The sequence below is a fragment of the Stegostoma tigrinum genome, chromosome 7, assembly GCF_030684315.1.
Source record: "Stegostoma tigrinum isolate sSteTig4 chromosome 7, sSteTig4.hap1, whole genome shotgun sequence".
In the NCBI taxonomy this organism is placed as follows: Eukaryota; Metazoa; Chordata; class Chondrichthyes; order Orectolobiformes; family Stegostomatidae; genus Stegostoma; species Stegostoma tigrinum.
Window position 1 is genome coordinate 48,472,233 of NC_081360.1, and position 21,843 is coordinate 48,494,075.

Consider the following 21,843-nt stretch of genomic DNA (forward strand, 5'->3'; position numbering starts at 1 on the left):
TTATTCGTTATATCTAGCCCTCATTTACAGAATACTTACCATGCACTAATAGGATCAGAGACCACGCCTCCTTTCTGGACGGATCTTCGTTATCATAAAGACGCTGGAAATCATTTTAAAAACTTACATCTGGATACAATTCAACATTCCCAACCCACTATACAAATAGTCATCTTCACATAGCTGCGAAATACTTCTTCCATTCGCACCAACCGGTTCTTTTGCTACCGCTAACAGTTGTTAAATATCCACTTTATACCACAGTGACTGAAACTGACAGTTTTACTGCACAACTTGTTATTTACATGCTGCTTTAGTAAAGCATCCCCGAAGGACTTCATAATCAAGACTTCACGGTAAGTCACCAAAAGAGAAGGACAACTAAGTAACAGATTTCTCCATTCCTAAGGAAGATATTAAGAAACAGTAAGACGTAGAGAGGCGAATAAATTTAGGGAAGGGATACCACAATTTGCACCTCAAGCATGAATAATTTGAAAGCAGAGTTGCCAATCACAGCAAAGAAAATCAGGATTAAACGAGGAGAGAAATGGATAAATAGAAAAATCTTGGCAGCTTGTGATGTTGGAGAAGGAATGTGAGACCATGGATGGATGCAACAATACCTTCTATAAAAACCCAAATGCCGTTTCTAACAACACTTCGAGTGTACCAGCACCCAAAGAGCTGCAGCAATTCCAGAAGGTCCCTCATCACCACATTCCAAAGGGCAAGGGATGGGCAATAAATTTAGCCTTGGCAGAAACGTTCACATTTCATGAAAAAAATAAAGAATTGTGAAGTTATTGCACTGCAATAAAAACAAGCAGAGTAATAAGTTATCAGAGATAATGGGAACTGCAGATGCTGGAGAAACCAAGATAACAAAGTGTGGAACTGGATGAACACAGCAGGCCAAGCAGCATCTCCAAGTTACATTGCTAAGCGATTAAAGTCTGAGAAAATGTCTGGGATTGCCCGGTTAGAGATTCAAAATGACCCAGACCTCATGTAATTCTTAGCTGTTTGGAAGATTGTTCTGCTTCTTTCTTGCACTTTTCTTTCCCTCTGTGCCGTAATGATGGTTATGAATCTAGTTAAGGAGGTCTGTGCGAGTGTGTTATTTGGATGACAGTTGTTCGAGGTGGGGGGATGGTGCTCAGATAGGGTGCAGCTGTGGTCACAGATGACTCAAGGACCAAATTCTTTGTGCAAGAAAACTGAACAATCCTCCGTCTTGGAGGCCATGTTAGAAAGGTTGTGAGATTGCACGATTGCAATATTTGTGCAGGAGTGATGCAGATTCTTATAATCTCATGAAATTACCTATCTTGTATCTGTTATGTATAATTTAAAGTTTGTATCAACTGTGATTTGCCTGCTAATTCATGTTTAATTTACATGTAAACTTCATATTAAAGTAAAATAACTTGTTGATAATTTCTTCATTTGTGGGTTATTCAGTATCTCTCGCCCTCTTGATTTGCATTTCCTGTTTGGAAATCATAAGATCATGCTACTCTGTTAGAAAGCTTACACATCACTCCAGGTATGAATCCATTCATATAATAGCTTAGATATTCCCAGTTTATGGAGTTACATCATGTATAGAAGTATCCCACTGAATAGCAATCCAGATTCACAGTTGCAGCTGTTTTTCACTTTCCAGGAAGTAGAACAGAGCTCATAATTGTGACTCTTGATTCAAGGGCTAGTGTGCTACCACTAAATTGTTTGTTTCATAACAGATTATTGATAGAATGTGCTCATTATTATATGTGCCTCTCTATATTAAAACCAGGGAAGAGGCTGAGCTTATAAATTAAGGCATGTGATCAGAGAGGTAAAGTATCAGGAATTCAACAGGGAGAAACTAAACAGTTAAAATATGCAAATTTTTTGGTTTATAAATGCAAACAGATTTACAATGTTGTACCTCTAATCATAAGATATTATTTCAGCATGGTTGAGAATTACTGTGAACAGGGTGTGAAATTCTTCTCTGTGCTGAAACAATAGACAATGATTACAGGTCAATCTGATCCATATAACCAAACCCCACTTACCATTATAAATAAATGTAACTGTACAGATACTTATAGATTGTAGTTTTCGCAGGACACATTGATCATTATCACCAAGTAATCACTAAACTGAATGATAATCAAAATGTGTGTTCATGCATGTGCTCCCATTAACAAATGCTGGACTGTAGAAACCATAAAATGCAGCTCAACTATGCTAGTATTTTTATTGTTTATTATTCTAATTTTGCAAGTCAATTTTAGTTCTTTCCCTCAATCCCAACTTCAGAAAGGCATTTCACATTTTACGATACTACTCCTATATCCTCCATTATGCTCTTTAAGGCTTTAGAGTAGATGATAAAATGCTAAACTATTTTCTGTTTACATTAGGATTGTGTAGTTAAACACTGAAAGGGTAAGGTTTGAGTTGCGTTACAGTTGATCAGATGATCATTCCTCGATGTAGATTTCCTTATTTCAGACTTTTCTGACTGAAAGAACTCCACAGAGGCCTGTACCCCATTATTAAGTAATAATTTATTTACACATGTAAAGTCCTTAACACTGATCCAGCCTTCTCTGAGCCACCTGTCAGAGTGTCAGGATATCTGATGCTCCTTATCAGTCAGCCAGGGCTCCCTGATGGACCAGATTAACAGCACCAATTATGGAACTCATATTCTATGAGGACTAACTGGCTGACCTCATTACAATTACTACACTGCTTTTTCAAAAGTTCTTCTTGAATATGCTACAAACAGTAGCCCTAAGTAATTGTTCGCGTAATCACTCACGAGATGAAGCTAGAATCTTCTGTGTTTGTATGATTTAATGACATACCACACAATCATTTTACATGCAAAGCTTTTTGAGAAATGTTTTTTTAAAATTTAATTCCTACTTGTGAAACTTCATTGCTATATACCGACTCAGCAAGACAATAGGTACATTCTCTGTTCTGAGGCCTGCTCCAGTATCATGCTATATTGCTCTTGACAAGCTGTAAGTAAGTAGCCTATAACTCTCTATGACACTTCCCTGCAGGAAATGCTTGATCTATTCTTGCCACTTCACCATGCTAACATGGCTGAAATAATTCATTCAAAGGAACTTTAAATACCAATCCACATCCTACCACAACACAAAGCAGCTGATTTAATTTCAGCATTCCAACCAAAACACTGTTCCCTATTTCCTGTTTTATATTTCTGAAACTATGCTTCTAAATTGGTGCAGATCAAGTTCCATATAAAATATGATCAAAAAAACTCTCCTATTTCAAACAATTTTATAGTAAGCAAAATAACAAGTCAATTTGATCATCCCTTGGATTTTGAAACGATTCTGGGAGGAGATGTTTTTCCTTTTGCAGAGATTATCTGACAATGGCTCAGCGAGTAATTTGTGTCGTTTTTGAGTTTAGATGAGGAATCTCCAGTCTTCTCATTACAACAAGCTTGAAATTAGCATCAGCAGGTGTGCATTCTAAAATGCTAATTAAAATATGTTACTGCACGTGCTCCTATTGACTAATGACAGCGTGAGAAGGCAGCAAAATTGCATCTTTCAGGATCTGTTCTTTATGCTGGCATGCTAGTGCTCCTATTATGTCCAGTAATATAAGACAACATAAATGCAAAGAGCTCCTATTATGTCCAGTAATATAAGACAACATAAATGCAAAGACTAGGCTGTTTATTTAAGAAAATGGCTCTACTTCTGAACAATGAGATTTCTTCAATGTTTTTAAATGCCACAATTCAATTCTTTAAAGGCTGTCTTATGTTATTACATTATACAATCTTCTAGAATTCAGGTAAAACTCAGTTTAGTCTCATTTTCAATCTAAACAATTTTACAGTACTTGAAAAATGTTATATTTTGTATTTATGTTGTACCTTTAATGCAGTAAATGTCTCAATGCATTTCAGAGATGAGTACAAGAACTGAGGGTTTATAGGAGAGTTGATTGAGATCACAGTAGAAAAAGACATATTTTGAGAAAGTTTTTAAATGTATCAATGTGATGTTTAGAAAGCAATTTCCTGAGAATATAATCAGATTTGTTAAACTCTCTGTCACCAAAGGTGGGGCAATAAAGAATTCAAGAGCCAGAGGAGAAGGAAAGGAAGGCAAAGGTGAAGTCATTGGGAAAAGGAGTTTGCAAAAAAAAGTGGTGAAGCTGGAGATTAGTGAAAAAAGTGAATGAATTTGAATTCAGCACATTGAGGGATAGAGTGTCAATCAGAACCAACAAGGACACAGATGAGGGAAGAGCGGAATTTACCGCAGGATAGATTTCAGCACAGGTGTTTATACAAGGGTATAGTTCAGGAAGTAACGTGTTAGGGAGGAATCTAGAGACAGCATCTGTAAAGATTAGAATTTCACTAGGAATGGGATTAGGAAGAAGGAGATGCTGTCGAGTTGCAGATAAATATTCTTGGTGATGAATAGGATAGAAGGACTAATATAACATTTGCATGTTGTCACCATGTAAGTAAGTTTTAAAATTATTTCGGGGGTGTGCGAATTTTGCTGGCAAGGTCAGCATTTATGGTCCACCTCCAGTTGCCTTTGAACTCAATGGTTTGCAAGGCCATTTAGGAGTCAACTGCATTGTCGTGGGTCTGAAATCATCCTGGCCAGACTGGGTAAGGATGACAGCTACCTTTCCCTAAAGGACCTTAATGAACTAGCTGGCCATTTTACAACAATTGAAAATTTAAAAGACATTTGGATGCGTAGGTGCATAGGAAAGGTTTAGAGCTGTGCAGGCCAAATACAGTCAAATGGGACTAGTTCAGTTCAGAATACCTCGTTGGCATGGATGAGTTGGACTGAAGGGCCTGTTTCCATGCTGTATGACTCTATAATAGTTTCATCATTACAATTACCAAGACTAACTTTCAATTCCAGAATTTTATTAATCAAATTTAAATCTGACTAGCTGCCATGTGCCTCTCGATTACAAATCCTGTGACATTACCACTACATCACTTTCTCCTGTTATACCTTATACAAGATCACATAAGAGAAACAAAGAATGTCCATTGATATCAAATCTTTCATGACCTCAGAATATCCTAAAGTACTTCCCAGTTAGATAGAAATATTTTACAGAAGATTTTTAAAATGTGATCCACCAGATCCTTTCCATTTACCGCCACTATTGCTTCAGTAAATCCCATTGACATGATTTGTATATTTATTTATTTCTAGGCTTTTTTTGTGCTTGCACCTTCAAGCTCCTGGTCATTGGACTTCCACATTACTTCTTTATCCTGAATTCATTTGTAAGTATGTACAATAAAGATCCCACATACCTGCTGTGGTATTGAGTCATATCAGAAAAATGCAGGATACCTCTTGATTTATGATGACTAAATAGTCGAGATAAAGCAGCTGTGGATTGAATAGGTAGCTTAAGTGAACTGAGGGAGTGATGGATATGTGTTAGGAAGAGGTTTTGATCTCATACTTCTAGCAGATCTTGCTGGACCTGGATACTGAATTGATGTGGAGGATCCAGGCTTGTGTAAGCTTGTAAAGTCAAGTAATTTTCCAACATTTTCCATGCGGAGTCAAACTAGAAGATTCACTGTATGGATACATTACTGGAAAACTATTTAAGTTTTCTGAATCTATAACGTAATATCATTTTGCTCCAGGAGGCAGAAATGCCAACATGAAATAAATGTTAGTAATAGGATTTATATTAAAATTGTTGCAATTAATCCAAACTCATTTAAACATATACTGCCCCTTTTTATTATATAGGCAGAAGTTAAAGCCATGGATTAGTGCTCATTTTCCAAAGTAAATGCGCTGAAAGAGGCTGCATTTTAAACTTTGAGATTAAATGTTTCTGTTTCAAGAGAGGAGGAAGTAAGCCAAGAACCATTTTTTTAAAATTCAAAGTCACTGAGACAGAGATAGAATTTTTAAAAATTTGCTTATGGGATACAGGTGTCACTGGCTGGGCTAGCATTTGTTGCCTGCCCCTAGGTTGCCATGGTGGCTCAGTGGTTGGCACTGCAGCCTCACAGCGCCAGGGACCCATGTTCAATTCCAGCCTCAGGCAACTGTCTGTGTGGAGTTTGCACATTCTCCCTGTGTCTGCATGGGTTTCCTCCAGGTGCTCCGGTTTCCTCCCACAGTCCAAAGATGTGCAGGCCAGGTGAATCGGCCATGCTAAATTGCTCATAATGTTCAGGGGTGCGTGGGTTATAGGGGGATGGGTCTGGGTGGGATGTTTCAAAGTGCAGTGTGAACTTGCTGGGCCAAAGGGGGGCCACACTGTATGTAACCTAGTTGCCCTTGAGAAGATGGTAATGAGCCAAGTTCTTAAAATACTACATCCACAAGCTGTGGGTAGACCCACAATGCTTTTAGGGAGGAAATTCCAGGATAGTAACCCTGCGACAGTGGAAGAATAGCAATGTATTTCCAAATCAAGGACACTGAGGGCTTGGTTTGGAGAATGTGGACGTCCAATTCTAATCTAGACAAAGATATGGATTTCATATAATCCATCAGAGAAACAAGTGTCCTGCTAAAACTACAAGTGCTAGTCACCAGATTCTTTTTGAAAAATAAGCTGATGGTGGTTGAAAATTGACAGAAGCACCTTCAATGTCAACATTCCAACTGGAGTTTTGAAGTACACATGAAAAAGCAGAGATGGAAGCTTCACCCATGTGTATTATGTGTTGGAAGATCCAATCAGTTATCTTTCTTGGACTTCTGGTGGCCATTGCATTAATTTGTTTTATTGGTTGTGTTTGTTTGGGGGGTCTGGGAGAGTGGAAACTCATATTTTTCTGGGATCAGCTTCCCTGCCACATAGTCAATTTAATGTACAGACCAACCAATTTTTGTTCCAAAGAAGTGTCAAATGACTTGGAATGTTAATTCTGCTTTCTCTCCACAGACACTGCCAAACTTGCTAAGTTTTTCTAGCAATTTCAGTTTTTGTTTCTAATTTCCAGCCTCTGCAGTTCTTTCAATGATTTGCAGAGGAGCACGTGTTTGATAACCACGGCTCATCGGTACACTTTAAATCGAAAAAGCATAGGCACATTGAGAGAAAATGCCTCCATCTCAGCTTGTGCTTCTGAACCTAATAGTCATAAAGGAATTCTACTGTCATGATAAAGGTAGAGGAGGTGGAAAAAATGTACAAAGAACAAATTTTCACTTTTACAATACTTTCGCAGCCTCTGAAGAGCTTCACAACAAATGAATTATTGTGAAAAATGCCCATTGTTGTTGCGTAGGTGAATGAAACAATTTGTGTGTAGCAGAGCACCCCACCCCCAAAATAAAACAGCAGAGAGATGTGGGCACTGAAGAAACATCATTGACCTAGTTGAATCTATCTAGGTCTTCGAACAGAGGTCTTTATTAGAGATCTTTGTCTACACATGCTGCCAGATTTACGGTGCATCTACATTTTCTGTTTTTGTGTAAGTATCCACATAATCTGTTTTTCTTGTGATTGAGATAACTGTTGACCAAGTCACCCAGTTCACTGCTATTGTGAATCATTTTACCTGAACAGGCAGGATCATGTTTTCAAGGCAATAGTTGTAACAACGTAGCATACTTTTGTACTAAATGTCAGCCAAAAATATGTGGTAATCTAAGTGCTTAATCTCACCAACATTGAGTCTTGACATGGCTTGATTTTACAACTGACTCATAAGCAAGAGTGTTAGCAAATGTGTCAAGTTGAAGCTATACAATAGCTACACATATATTTCAAGAATGCTGTGTACTTTTGTATAGAGAAAAGATTCATAGCCCAGCACAAGAACAGATATTGTTGTTGAGTTAGAAACGCAAAGTACTATGAATGCTGAATTAAGAACAGTAAATGCTGTAAATAGTCGTCAGACCTGGCAGCATCTGTGGAGACAGAAAAAGATCTAATGTTTCAGGTCAAGGCTGTTCCCTCAAATTGTCTTTGTATTGGAGCTCTCAGAAGTTGAGAATTCCATCTCCTTGATCCAAAATCCTGGGGAAGATCCTGGGCACCAGTTAAATGCATCATTGGGATCTAAGCCTCCCCCATGGAGATTAGTCAGAGCTCCAATTTGTTCTCTGACCACTGGGCAAGACTCGCATCATCACTCTCATTATAACTCAGCCTATTTACATTCAAAGCATGAAAATACATTCATTTTACTAGCACAGACTTCCCATGATTCATGTTGACTTTCAGTAAACTACATTTTTATGCAAACAATGATTAATCTCCTTCTGATAAAATTCAAAAAACAAATGCATATTAATCACATACACTGTACCATTCTAAGCAGCTCACCCTTATGATGGTCAAAAGAAAGAGATAGTCAAATGTGAAGTGAGAAAGAACTTTTTCACAAAGTGAATGGTCCATGTTTTGGATACACTGCATGGATATGTGGTGGTGGCCAGTTCAATTGAGACATTCAAGAGAACATTGGATGATTATTTAAATACAACAAAATTCAGCTTAAGAGATGAAGGCAGGGTTTTGGCACCGGGTCAGAATAAACAGAGAGCTGGTGCAGATATGGTGACCAAATGGCCTTCTTCTGCATGGTAATGATCCTGTGGATTAAGTCTTCCCAGAAATTGGGTAAATATCATTTTCATTGAGTCATATGGAGGGTTTCTTTCCATGACGCCTAGTGGGTTTCCCATGTTATTGTACTCAAACTCACTTCATTGCGTTGCAGTATTTGCCACTGCCAGAACAATCCAGGAATCCTGGTGCCCCTGCTATCTTTAAAAAGCTGTTGCACTCAGTCTGGTGCTGGCAGTTCGCAACTATCCTACACGCTTTGTGACTTTGCCCTAGAAATGGCACATATAGGGAAACTGGGATGCCACAGGAACCTGGCGGTCCTGGAAGGCAGATTGGTGTAGAAGAGAGCTGTCCTCTTCCACCAGGACAGGCAGAGATGACCATGGCACTAGAACCTGCCAGTGTGGTCTGAGGCTGTCACCTGGGTCAGTGTGCCACAACTGCCTGGAGTTTGCACAACAATACCGCAGGAAGATCAATGATATTCTCTGCCCTGCCATGGTATGTAATAATGCACACATCTCCCATCAAGGGCCATGCTCTGCCACTCTCACAGCACCATTTTCCATCACTGATCTTACTGACCTGATTCCCCCAGACTACTAACCCTATATGGTATTTCTCCTCCTACTCACACACAACATGCATCACTATCCTTCCCTATCTTGCACCAGCACCTAAATCTATGCCATTCATTTTCATCTTACTGAATCCATCCCTTTGCCTCCTTTCAGGAGGTAATGGCCCACAGTCCGGCAGAAACAGCAAAGACTGGTGGTGTATTCTCTATGTGTAACATTGAGATAGGATGGTGCAATTCACTCCCTGTATTGACAACTGCTGCCAACTGTGACAAGTGGCCTTTCTGCACTGAACAGCAAGGCAAAGAGAAGTACTGTGAACCTTTGAGATCTTGCTGAGCATCAAAGCACAAAAGACAAGGCAGGGATGTTTTGAGCATCCAGGTAGGTTCAAAGTGAATTTATGCTAAGAGAGTGAGTGAGTGGCCATGAGATGTAGCCTGATCTTCTCTGTGACCTTGGTGTCCTTGCAGCAGCCTTACAAAGAAAGGTGCCAGTGCACTCCAAACTGCAGTATTAAGGTGCAGGAGCCTACTCAGATAAGAGATGTACTATGAAAATAGTGAGGGTGGTACCTATTATATGCCAGCATCTGTGGACATGGTGTGCAGGAGACTGCTGCTCATAGAATGTGCCGTGGTAGATGCCAGTTGTCCAGGTTGGAGCAGCAAGCAGGAGTCAGCCGGTATCTGCTTTGACTTTCACTTCAGGTATTCTGTGTTTAGTTTCTATCTGACAGATGGAAGAATGGGAGCCAGCATAATATTGAAATGATATAAGGTCGTAACAAGGGTGATAATGAGTGATAATCCCCATTAATACGCCACTTGTCCATCTCTAGTGAGAATCCGTTTCATGTTTGGGACTTGATTGAGAAACATGACATTTGGATATCAGAAAAGAGCCTTGTTTGACAATTGGGGGTGACTTGTTGAAAATTTAATTGATTCATTTACTATCTTTTGATCCTATATAGAATTATAGAACTCTTACAGCATGGAAGCAGGCTGTTTGGCCCATCGAACCCACAGCAATCCTCTGAACAGCGTTCCACCCTATACCCTATCCCTGTAACCCTGCATTTACCATGGCCATTCTAACTAAACTGGCATCTTTGGATTATAGGAGGAAACCGCTTTGACATGGAAAGAATGTCCTAACTCCACACAGAAATTTGCCTGAGGCTGGAATCAAACATGGGTCCATAGCACTGTGAGGCAGCAGTGCTAATCGCTGAGCCGCCATACTGCCCCATATGTTAAGAGTTCAGATTTGTAGCTTGAATTTTGTTACTTGAAATGTAACAAAGGCATGATACCAGACATACTGAGGAAAAACATAACTTAATCAGCATTTGGCCTTTAAAAAGAATTTAAATAAAATATGATATTTCACCAGAGGTTTATGAAGAAATGTTTCATATTTTCTCAAGTTTAAACAAGTGGGACAACAATATTATACATTGTTATTCCAACCTCTGTAGAGACCACTGACTCTTAAAAAGTGATTTTAAAGTTTTCACAGCAAATAAAAACTACTCACACAGGGTTTCATCTCTTAAGACTTGATGCCACATCTCAGCTTGTAGATAGAGTCCCAACCACCTTTCAGCTATTCAACAGGCTCTCTTCTCCATACCACACCGGAACAGTATCCTTTAAAAGTCCCCATTCGCTCAATGTCCTGAGTAGGATCAACTTGATTTCCAGCTTAGACCATAAGATCATAAGACATAGGAGTGGAAGTAAGGCCACTCAGCCCATCGAGTCCACTCTGCCATTTAATCATGGCTGATGGCCATTTCAACTCCACTTACCCGCACTCTCCCCATAGTCCTTAATTCCCTGTGAGATCAAGAAATTATCAATTTCTGCCTTGAAGACATTTAATGTCCCGGCCTCCACTGCACTCCGTGGCAATGAATTCCACAGACCCACCACTGTCTGGCTAAAGAAATGTCTCCTCATTTCCATTTTAAATTTACCGCCTCTTATTATAAGGCTGTGCCCACGGGTCCTAGTCTCCCTGCCTAACGGAAACAACCTCCCAGTGTCCACCTTTTCTAAGCCATGCATTATCTTGTATGTTTCTATTACATCTCCCCTCAACCTTCTAACCTCTAATGAATACAATCCCAGGATCCTCAGCTGTTCATCGTATGTTAGGCCTACCATTCCAGGCATCATCTGTGTGAATCTCCGCTGGACATGCTCCAGCACCAGTATGTCCTTTCTGAGGTGTGGGGCCCAAAATTGGACTCAGTATTCTAAATAGGGCCTAACTAGAGCTTTATAAAGCTTCAGAAGCACATCACTGCTTTTACATTCCAACCCTATCCTTAACATTCACGAGTTCCAATTGTTCAAATGTTCTCATCCACATTCTGCCCGATAGTTAACACAAAGAAGTTTTTGCCTCTACATGATTTTGGCTTTTGATTTTCCTCTCTAATGCTGTCTGTCTGCCTAAGGGTCTGTGTCCAGAAAGAACACTTGTCGTTCTTTTATGTCAAAGAAGTTTTGTGAATTTCATCTGACCTTACACTCATGACCCATGTCCAGCAAATCACGTGGGCTTATTATCATCCCCATTCCAGAACATTGTTTTACTTTAAATTGGACAGTTTAAAAACTCAACTACTAGATGAAGTCTAACAATGATTTTAAACAAAAACAAATTGACAATATAAGTCAAATTCTATATTATTTACACATAATTTTGTGAATATTGGTGGTATTTAAACATCAAATTCCATAATTTTCTAATTTGTAATTTTACATGCCTGAAATAAATCTTACCCTTCTTGGGAAAATCAAACTTGTTGTATTACAATTTGTATTTTCACAAGAGAATGTAAAGTCAGCAATAAGGACTCTTTAGCACATCAAACTTGGTTTTTGTCAAATCATGTTATTCCTCTTCATCAAGGAAAAAATAATTCAAAATCTTGGGTACCCGCATGGGCCCAAGTTACGCCTGCCGCTTTGTAGGTTATGTGGAACAGTCCCTCTTCCACACCCATACTGGCCCTAAACCCCACCCCTTCCTCCGTTACATTGATGACTGTGTCAGCGCCACCTCGTGCTCCCAAGATGAGCTTGAACAGTTCATCCACTTCACCAAAACCATCCGCTCCAACCTCAAGTTCACCTGGACCATCTCCAACACATCCCTCATCTTCCTGGACCTCTCTGTCTCTATCTCAGGCAACCACCTAGAAACCAATATAACAAAGTGTGGAGCTGGATGAACACAGCAGACCCTTTTCTGATGAAGGGTCTTGGCCCGAAACATCTGCTTTAGTGCCCCTAAGATGCTGCTTGGCCTGCTGTGTTTATCCAGCTCCACACTTTGTTATTTTGGAATCTGCAGTTCCCATTATCTCTGATCACCTAGAAACCAATGTCCATTTCAAGCCCACTGGCTCCCACAGCTACCTAGAATACACCTCCTCCCACTCACCTTCCTGCAAAAATTCCATCCTCTATTCCCAATTCCTTCACATCCGCCGCATCTGCTCCCAGGATGTGGCATTCCACTCCCTCACATCCCAGATGTCCTCCTCCTTCAAGGACCACAACCTCCCCCTCCTCAGTGCTCGAGAACGCCCTCAACCACGTCTCCCACATTTCCCGCAACTCATCTCTCACACCCTGTCCCCGCAATAACCTCCAAAACAGAATCCATCTAGTCCTCACATACCACCCCACCAACCTCCGGATACAACGCATCATTCTCCGTCACTTCCGCCATCCACAATCCGACCCCACTACTAAAGACATTTTTCCATCCCCACCCTTGTCTGCCTTCCAGAGAGACCTGTCTCTTCGGGACTCCCTTGTCCGCTCCACACTCCCCTCCAACCCCACCACACCTGGCACTTTCCCCTGCAACCGCAGAAAGTGCTACACTTGCCCCCCACACCTCCTCCCTCACCCCATCCCAGGCCCCAAGGTGACTTTCCATATCAAGCAGATATTCACCTGCACATCCGCCAATGTGGTGTACTGTATCTGCTGTACGCATTGTGGCTCCCTCTACATTGGGGAAACCAAGTGGAGGCTTGGGGACCGCTTTGCAGAACACTTGCACTTGGTTCGCAAAAAACAACTGCACCTCCCAGTTGCGAACCATTTCAACTCCCTCTCCCATTCCATAGCCAACATGTCCATCCTGGGCCTCCTGTAGTGCCACAATGATGCCACCTGAAGGTTGCAGGAACAGCAACTCATATTCCACTTGGGAACCCTGCAGCCCAATGGTATCAATGTGGATTTCACAAGCTTCAAAATCTCCCCTCCCCCCACTGCATCACAAAACCAGCCCAGCTCGTCCCCGCCTCCTTAACCTGTTCTTCCTCTCACCTATCCCCTCCTCCCACCTCAAGCCGCACCTCCATTTCCTACCTACTAACCTCATCCTGCCCCCTTGACCTCCCTGGACTGACCTATCCCCTCCCTACCTCCCCACCTATACTCTCCTCTCCACCTATCTTCTTTTCTCTCCATCTTTGATCCGCCTCCCCCTCGCTCCCTTTTATTTCAGAATCCTCTCCCCATCCTGCTTTTCTGATGAAGGGTCTAGGCCCGAAACGTCAGCTTTTGTGCTCCTAAGATGCTGCTTGCCCTGCTGTGTTCATCCAGCCCCACACTTTGTCATCTCGGATTCTCCGGCATCTGCAGTTCCCATTATCTCTGATACAGCGGTAATAGAGTCTGACATAGTAATGGAATAGATGTCATTCTCTGCAGCAAAGACAGAGAGTCTTGGAGACGTGTTTCCTATCTGCTTCCAAGGTTAAGGATCTCTTGTCTGGACTGCAGTGGAACCTGAGAATGGGAAGAGAAGATTCCAGTTGTCATGGTCCATGTAGACACCAATGACATTGGTAGGATTAGGAAAGAGGCTCTGCTGAGTGATTATAAACAGTTCAGTTGTAAATTAAGAAAACAGAACTGCAAAGATAATAATCTCCAATTGCTACCTAAGTCACAGCAATATTGACATGGGGTAAATAACATTAAAGAGGTAAATATAGGATCAAGGATTGCTTTGGGAGAAATGGGTTCCAATTCATGAGGAACCAAACCAGTTTTTAGGAGAGAGCGCTGTTCAGTTGACACAGGCTCCATACGAATCATGCTGGAACCAGTGTCCTGGGGAGTCCTATAACTAGGATTGTAGGTAGGGCTTCACTCTAATTTATGAGAGGAGGTTCAATTGAAACAAAGTTTAAACAATCAAAAAGAAATAAGGGCAAAGGATAGTGAAGAAGTGAACAATGATCAAAGTGTGACAGAAAGTAGTGTAAATATATGCAGAAGAGTCAGTATGAAATTGGAACAGTGAGTTCTGAAGATTAATAGTCAAAGCTTAAGACTCTTTACCTGAACACATGCAGCATTTGTGAGAAGATTGATGAGTTGATGATAAAATAGAAATAAATGACTATTGACTTGATAGCTATTATAGATAGCTGGGGTCAAATACTGGGAATTCAATATTCAAAGATATGCAACATCCAGAAAGATAAGGCAAAAATGAAAAGGAGATGAAGTAACTTTGTTAGTAAAGAAAGTGCATAGGTGATGAGTAATGGTTGTAGTAGGTCCAGATATGGAGTTAGTTTGTGTAGAAATAAGGAATAGCAAGGTAAGGAGTGGCTGGGAATTGTCTATAGGCTCCCATAGAGTTGCCTCACTCTAGGACAAAGTAGATATTGGGAAATAATGGAGGCATATAAGAAGGCAGTATAACTGTCTTGGATGATTTTAATCTGTTTATCAACTGGATAAATCACACCGGTAGGTTAACATAAAAGCCAAATTTTCAGAGTGCATCAAGTATTGTTTCACAGAACATGCATTGCTATTTTAGATCTAGTAATAGAAATGAGGTAGGATCAATAAGGAATCCTCTAGTTAATGATCCTCCAGAAGGTAGTGATCACAACATGGTAGAATTTTAATTTGTTTGAAGGAGAACAACTCAGGTCTCAAACCAGCGTAAACTCAAATAAGATCAATTACAGAGGTAAGAAGAAAGAATTGTTTAAAGCTGCCTGGGAAAATAGAATAAGTGGAAAGTTAGTGGATGAGCAATGGCAGGCATTTAAGCAGATACTTCATTACACTCAACAAAATTTATTCTAGTCAAAAAGAAAGAATCGATTAGGAGGATGAACCTCCCATGGTTAACAAAGGCAGTCAAGGAGAGTATCAAGATCAAAAGTTAGAGCATCCAGAGCAGCTAAACCTAATGGTAGACAAGATGATTACGAGGTTTTCAGGAATCAGCAGAGGCTAATAAAGAGGGAGAAAATTGCTTTAATATTCCCAAGAAATATGAAAAAAGCTTCTGCAAGTATATATAAAAATGAGGCATTAAAGTAAGTGTGGGATCCTTGAAGCATGCAATTAGGGAATTAATAATTTGAACAGGGAAATGGCAGGTATGTTAAATTAATAATTTGCATCAATCTTTACTGTGGAGGACACTATAAACATCCTAAAGAAAACGAATAAGTAATGTGCTAATAGGAAGAAACATTGTATAACAGGCACCATTACGACGGACAAAGTATTTGACAAACTATTGGGACTAAAATCATGGGATGACCGTGTCCTGAGTCAGGCTAACCACACATTTGTCAGCTCTAAGAATGCACCATAGTTCTCCCTGGAGCTTAAGCTGCCCCAGCCAAAGGCATCTCCTGTACACGTGGGCATCCAGATCCTACCAGTCTTTGTTGTAGAGAAAATTGTTGGAAGGTGAAACTTCTAGCTGTTGTAGCCATAAAAGAACCCCTACTATTTTACCTGTATTTAAATTAAATTAGGCATGGGTGAATTCATTGATAATGGAGATAACTGATGTGCATTGGAATGTAGAACATGAGACTTTCATCAGGGATAAATAAAGACTATTAGCTCTATCAAACTCATACTTCTCTCAAGCTAATACTGAATAGCATGCCAATGTAGATATTTCCTAATCAACCTGTTCAGACATGTTGTATCAGTGATAATGGGAACTGCAGATGCTGGAGAATCTAAGATAATAAAACGTGAGGCTGGATGAACACAGCAGGCCCAGCAGCATCTCAGGAGCTGTGCTCCTGAGATGCTGCTGGACCTGCTGTGTTCATCCAGCCTTACATTTTATGATCTTGTTCAGACATGTTACACATTCTGGAGAAAGCGTGACTTAAAGACAGGTCTCCTAGCTCAGAAGTGGAGCCCTGGCATGCCATTGTATTCTAAATAAGACAATGAATGGTATTTAATCAGCTTTTCCATGTTAGCTTAGCTCAGTCGTAGTACTAGCTTGTAAGTTGGTAGATTGTGTGTTGAAACCCCATCGATTGTTTTTTTAAAGAGAGTAGGGTGAGAGGGTACATTATGACTGTGCATCCAGTGTTAATGCGTGAAGGTCTGACTAGCTTCAATAAAAATACACCTACACAATGGAAATAGCTCTTCCATGATCATTTGTTAAATATTTTTATTTGCCTGTGCCAGACATTTTTTTTCACATTCATATCTGTGCACCAAATTAAGTAGGTAGCATTTACTATCATGGTACAAAAATATAAAGCTGACCTTTTGTATGGAATCCCTACATGGCAAATACTGCTGCTGCAGGGATACTGCATTGTCAGAGTTTTTATTTGTTAAAAGATCTATGAAAAGAAGTTCTACCAATTTATTGGTTGAATTTGCAACAGTTATACATCTTAAAGAGTTAATCATCTCTATGGAATTCATTTCATATGCAAGTGGAATTGAAATAAGATGCTCCACTTATGTATGCACACTTGGTTATTCAATTAAATTACCCTCTTTAAAACTATGATCCTTATTGCTCACTGTATAAAGATATTTCCAAAAATGCAAACTATATAGAAATTATACCTCTTCTACATTTCTACATGGTGTGCCAAAAGTACTGGTGTTGAGAATTTATTCAAAAACACACACTCAGCAGTACAGGAAATGCCTGCTAATTACTGTAACTGAGACATATCTTATTCTTTGTAGGGAAGCGTGGAATAGGCCAGGCCTTAATACACAATTGCCATCAATGCCAATCCATTTGAATAGTAGTGGCATGATCCAAGAGATGCAAATTACACAATGTCAGTTCTTCCTTTCCCTCACACAGAGATGGAACACTTAACAAATGGCAACCCAATCAAAACTTTCAAGATTCATCTGGCTAATGTTGGTAGAATCAAGCAGTTGGGTGAAAATGCAACATCTATCCCTGGGTCACCTATTTACAAGATATATTAAGGAGGAAAGAAGGAATGAAAATGTGTATTTAGATACTGCCTTCCAAAGTGCTTTGTTGAGAGTGAGTTACTTTGTCCGTATTTATATTGTCATTAGGTAGATAAATTATGGCTGCTAAACAAGCAAAGTCACCAGTTAGTCCTTTTAGTACCATTGGTTTAGGAGCAAATTCTGTCCAGAATATTTGAGCCCTCTCTGCTCTTCCCTGTATATCGGTGGTGACCACTTTGTCCATCTGAAGAAGCAATTTGGATTTCAACTTTAACTAATGTCTTAAATGGAGGAATAGGAAAGCAAAAATCTATACGCAAAAAGTAAATTGCAAGTCAAAAGAAAGATGCAGAGTTTTATGAAAAAAAGCAGAAATGCTTACAAAGTTCTTTTGAGGTGTGATTAGATCACACACCCTCCAATTTTTTCTGCTTTAAAATTGCAGAAAAAAAATCAAGCAGTAGTAGTTTGTAGATTGGTAATCACACTTACCAGTACAATTTGGCTCTTGTCTTGGCAGAGAGAATGTAGGCTAAATGCCTTGATGATTTTCAGTTACATCATTGAACTTGGAGACCTTATCTGTGTGATGGTTGCAACAGGTAAGGGGCCTGGTTTGGTGTTAAGGGCAAATTTATACATTTCAACCTCCTGGATGTCTACTGTGTAATGCACAGATTTCTAAGAAAATAAAGGATTTACGTTCATTAAATTAATGCATCAAATAACACATCATTATTTTGGCTGAAGTTTATTACCAAATAAGACAATGAGCCAAGGAATGAACATGCATTGCATCTAGTATATAAACAGTGTTCTGTATCCATAAGATGTGCGATAGTGAATCCAGCGACCAAAAATGCATTTTCAAACAGATTTACAAAATCATATCAGAACAAACACGCAAGTATATTACAAAAAAAGCATGAAGAGGATAAGGTTTTTGAGCGTCTCGAGTCTGTTCCAAATAGTTTATCTGTAACTTTGCTTTGCATACTTGTGTCCCATTATACATTTAGTTAACAAAAATCAATCTCTAATTATAATCAACTAGCACCAACTGCTGTTTGCACAACAGAATTCCAAACTTCAATGATCCTTTGCATTAACAAGTGATTTTTAATTTTACTCCTGAAATTCGTACACTGGCTATAATTTTTAAACTGTCCCTCCCTCTTGTCCTGGACTCCTTAACCAGTGGAAATAGTTTTTCATTATCTACCTTATCCATTCCCCTTAATATCAGAAAACATCAACTAAATCATCCCTTAACATTGTAATGTGCAAAAACATGCCTCGTTTATGTAATCTTTTCTCCTATTTTAATCCTTGGGATCCCATTATCAGTCTAGCAAACTTGTGCTGTACTCTCTGTCAAGCCCAAATATTGTTCCTAAGATGTGATGCTTGGATCTGTTCTCATTGTTACACATTTGGTCTAACTGGATCTTTGTATAGTTACAGTGTACCTTCTACACCCTGGTATTCCTTCAATTGTATATTAAGGTGTATATTGGGGTTTTTGTTTCCCTATAGATTGCTTTCATCCAAACTTTCAGTGGGGATGACAAGACAAGCAAGCAATGTCAGGAGATCCACACGCTGTGAGTGCAATGTGCGTATTCATGTTTATGGGAATGCCCCAAACTCCTCACCCTCTCTATGCAAGATTCAAATCACACACATTATCTCTTATACAGCACACAAATATTGTACCCTCACTCACTCTCTTTAATATACCCATGTTAGTTTTTTTTAGGCGATGGTCTTATGGTATTATTATTGGACAGTTAATCCAGAGACCCAGATAATGTTCTGGAGACCCAGGTTCAAATCCTGCCATGACAGATGGTGGAATGTGAATTCAATAAACGTCTGGAATTAAGAATCTAATGATGACTGTGTATCCATTGTCAATTGTCAGGAAAAACCCATCTGGTTCACTAATGTCCTTTAGGGTAGGAAAACTGCCATCCTTACCTGGTCTGGCCGACATGTGACTCCAGATCCACAGCAATTTGGTTGACTCTGAACTGCCCTCTGGGCAATTAGGGATGGGCAATAAATACTGCCTGGTCAGCAACGCCCTCATCCATCAATGAATAATAAAAAAAGTGAACTATCAGAAAATTACAGTTTTATTAAAACCAGTGCCAGTATAAAGTACTATCCCATACGTTTACCCTGATTCCATTTGCTGAACACTGAGTTTTGACCAAATAATCACAACAGGCTCAGTGACAGGCTTGAATTCTATCAAACATTTCAAATCTTAGTCAAATCTGTAAGAATCTCCATTAGCAAATTATGTCCATCTGCTTGAAATGTTACAGATTACAGAAAGATGTTCAAATACAAAACTCATTTTCAGTAGAGACAAAGGCTCTCTGTCAGAACAGTCGGCTGCGGCCTGCTCCTCGGCCTCTACCTCTGGATACTTTAAAAGAGTCATTTTTATGAGGTTTTTTGTGCCGTTCAACTTTAATCCAATCTCCTTCATTAGTTTTGCTGTGCCTCTCTTTACCTGTATCTTTTGCACTTTTACTACCTGCAGCTTGCATGTCTGAGACTGCATTAATATCTGTCTCTAAATGTTGCTGAAATTGTTTTTGTAGGTTTCTTTCAGGGCCCCATGACTTAGCATGATGAGAACGGCTGGATTGCGTGTACCGCTTTTCTGATGATTGATATCCAGAGTTCTGTCTCAGAGGTGTGCTTTTGCTTCTTTCCCTACCATATTCCTTACTCATGTGCCTATTTCCACTACCACGCATGAATACTGGGCTAACTACTTTTTTATTAATGTGGTTAAATCCCTTAGAAGTGGTTGTTTTATTAAACAAGAAGTCATTGGAATCGTTGCTCTGGTAGCCGCTGCTTTGTCTGCTGGTAGTCTGATCTCTCTCCAAGATGCTGTTTGAGGTTGTGCTTGACAAGCTGCTTCCTTCAGAGTTGAGGTGTACAGTAGAAATATGACTGCATAATACTGGCATTGTAGGTAATGGGCTGGAGCTTTGTCTGGATTGAGTCAGAGGAGTAGTAATGCGGCAACTGCTGGGGCTCTGCATACGTCTCACAACTGCTGCATAAGTATCTTGGCTAGCAAATAAAGTAAACAATTGAGATTGTGTAATGGAACTGGAAGTGTTTTGGTTAGGAGGTAAAATGGCAGAATATTGTGATGAGTCGCCTGCAGATATTTTGCGCAATTTTAACGTATCAAACCATTGTTGACGAACAGCTGGAATACAAAACATGTCAAAAGGTGTTGTTAATAGAGCATCTGAAATGGATAATTTTAAAGACAGTGTCTTTACAAATGAAATCATTTCTGTTTATTTCTTGTTTATCAAGTCCATGAGTTCTTAAAGATGACTTTGACATTAAACAGCCATAGTAAGATAATCAAGAAATAGCCGTGCACGTGTTTGACTACATATTCACTTTTTATAATCTATATAGTCATAATTGGTATCTACTGTATTTGATCAAAAGCTCCTGGAGCAAGCGATCAATAGACTGACTGAAGAAAGAATTTTAACGTTACCTCATTAACGTTTCATTGCTGAGGAGAATCTGTTTTGAACAGTACATTTGTATAAAATAAATTGAAACATTTTAAAATGAAGGTTAAACCATGGTTGGTTCTGTAAATTCCTCTTCTCATTTTTACAGTCATTCAATCAATTTATATTCTAGATTTTGAACTGTACACGGTATAATAAGATTCCTAAAACAACAATGTCCCATTACTTGACATAGGAATAAAAAGCTGATGTGTACAAAAAGTTGTGCTATCCTGAGTAGATTAACAGTCTAGTTTTAAGGAAATTCATGTAAATTCTGCAGAGGTAACATTACATTAAAGGCATTTTACACTTTGATAAAGTTGTTTTGATTTCTGCCATAATTTGTCAACACTATAATGCATGGGCAAATAATCTTCATAACACCTTACTTAACATGATTATAAACCTGTAATGTGCACTGAAAATTAATCTCCAGGACTAATTTTTCATGACAAGATGAGCTGAATAATATTTAGTGCATATAAAAACCCATGGAACTGCTTTCTAGTAATGTGTAATATCTAGAATTCTGCACACAGATTTAAAGGAGGGAAAGCAGCATTTCTGTCACATAGTGCTTAGGAGTTCTGAGCACTTATATCTAATTAAATCAGATACATAAATGTCGTAGCAAATGAAAATTTTAAAAGAAATTATAAATGATACGACAACAAATTTAAAGTAAAAACAAAAGTACACTGGAAAAATTCAGTTTTTCACATGCAAAGAAACTTTTTGTCTGTGCTCCTCATAGTACTAATTTAGTCACTGAGGGATTTTTATGACATATATAAATCATATACATGA

The 21,843-nt window shown here is 39.3% G+C and overlaps 1 protein-coding gene across 8 annotated transcripts in view; it reads right to left on the minus strand.

Moving 5' to 3' along the window:
* Positions 1-18,202: 18,202 nt before the first annotated feature.
* LOC125454110 (mitogen-activated protein kinase kinase kinase 20-like) overlaps positions 18,203-21,843 on the minus strand; it is a 125,138-nt gene continuing 121,497 nt past the window's right edge. For all 8 annotated transcript variants that reach the window (XM_048534477.2, XM_048534482.2, XM_059647217.1 and 5 more), the window contains one exon: positions 18,203-20,708. In XM_048534477.2, the coding sequence (XP_048390434.2) occupies positions 19,858-20,708 (851 nt within the window). In that variant the 3' untranslated portion in view covers positions 18,203-19,857. The remainder of the gene's footprint in view (positions 20,709-21,843) is intronic.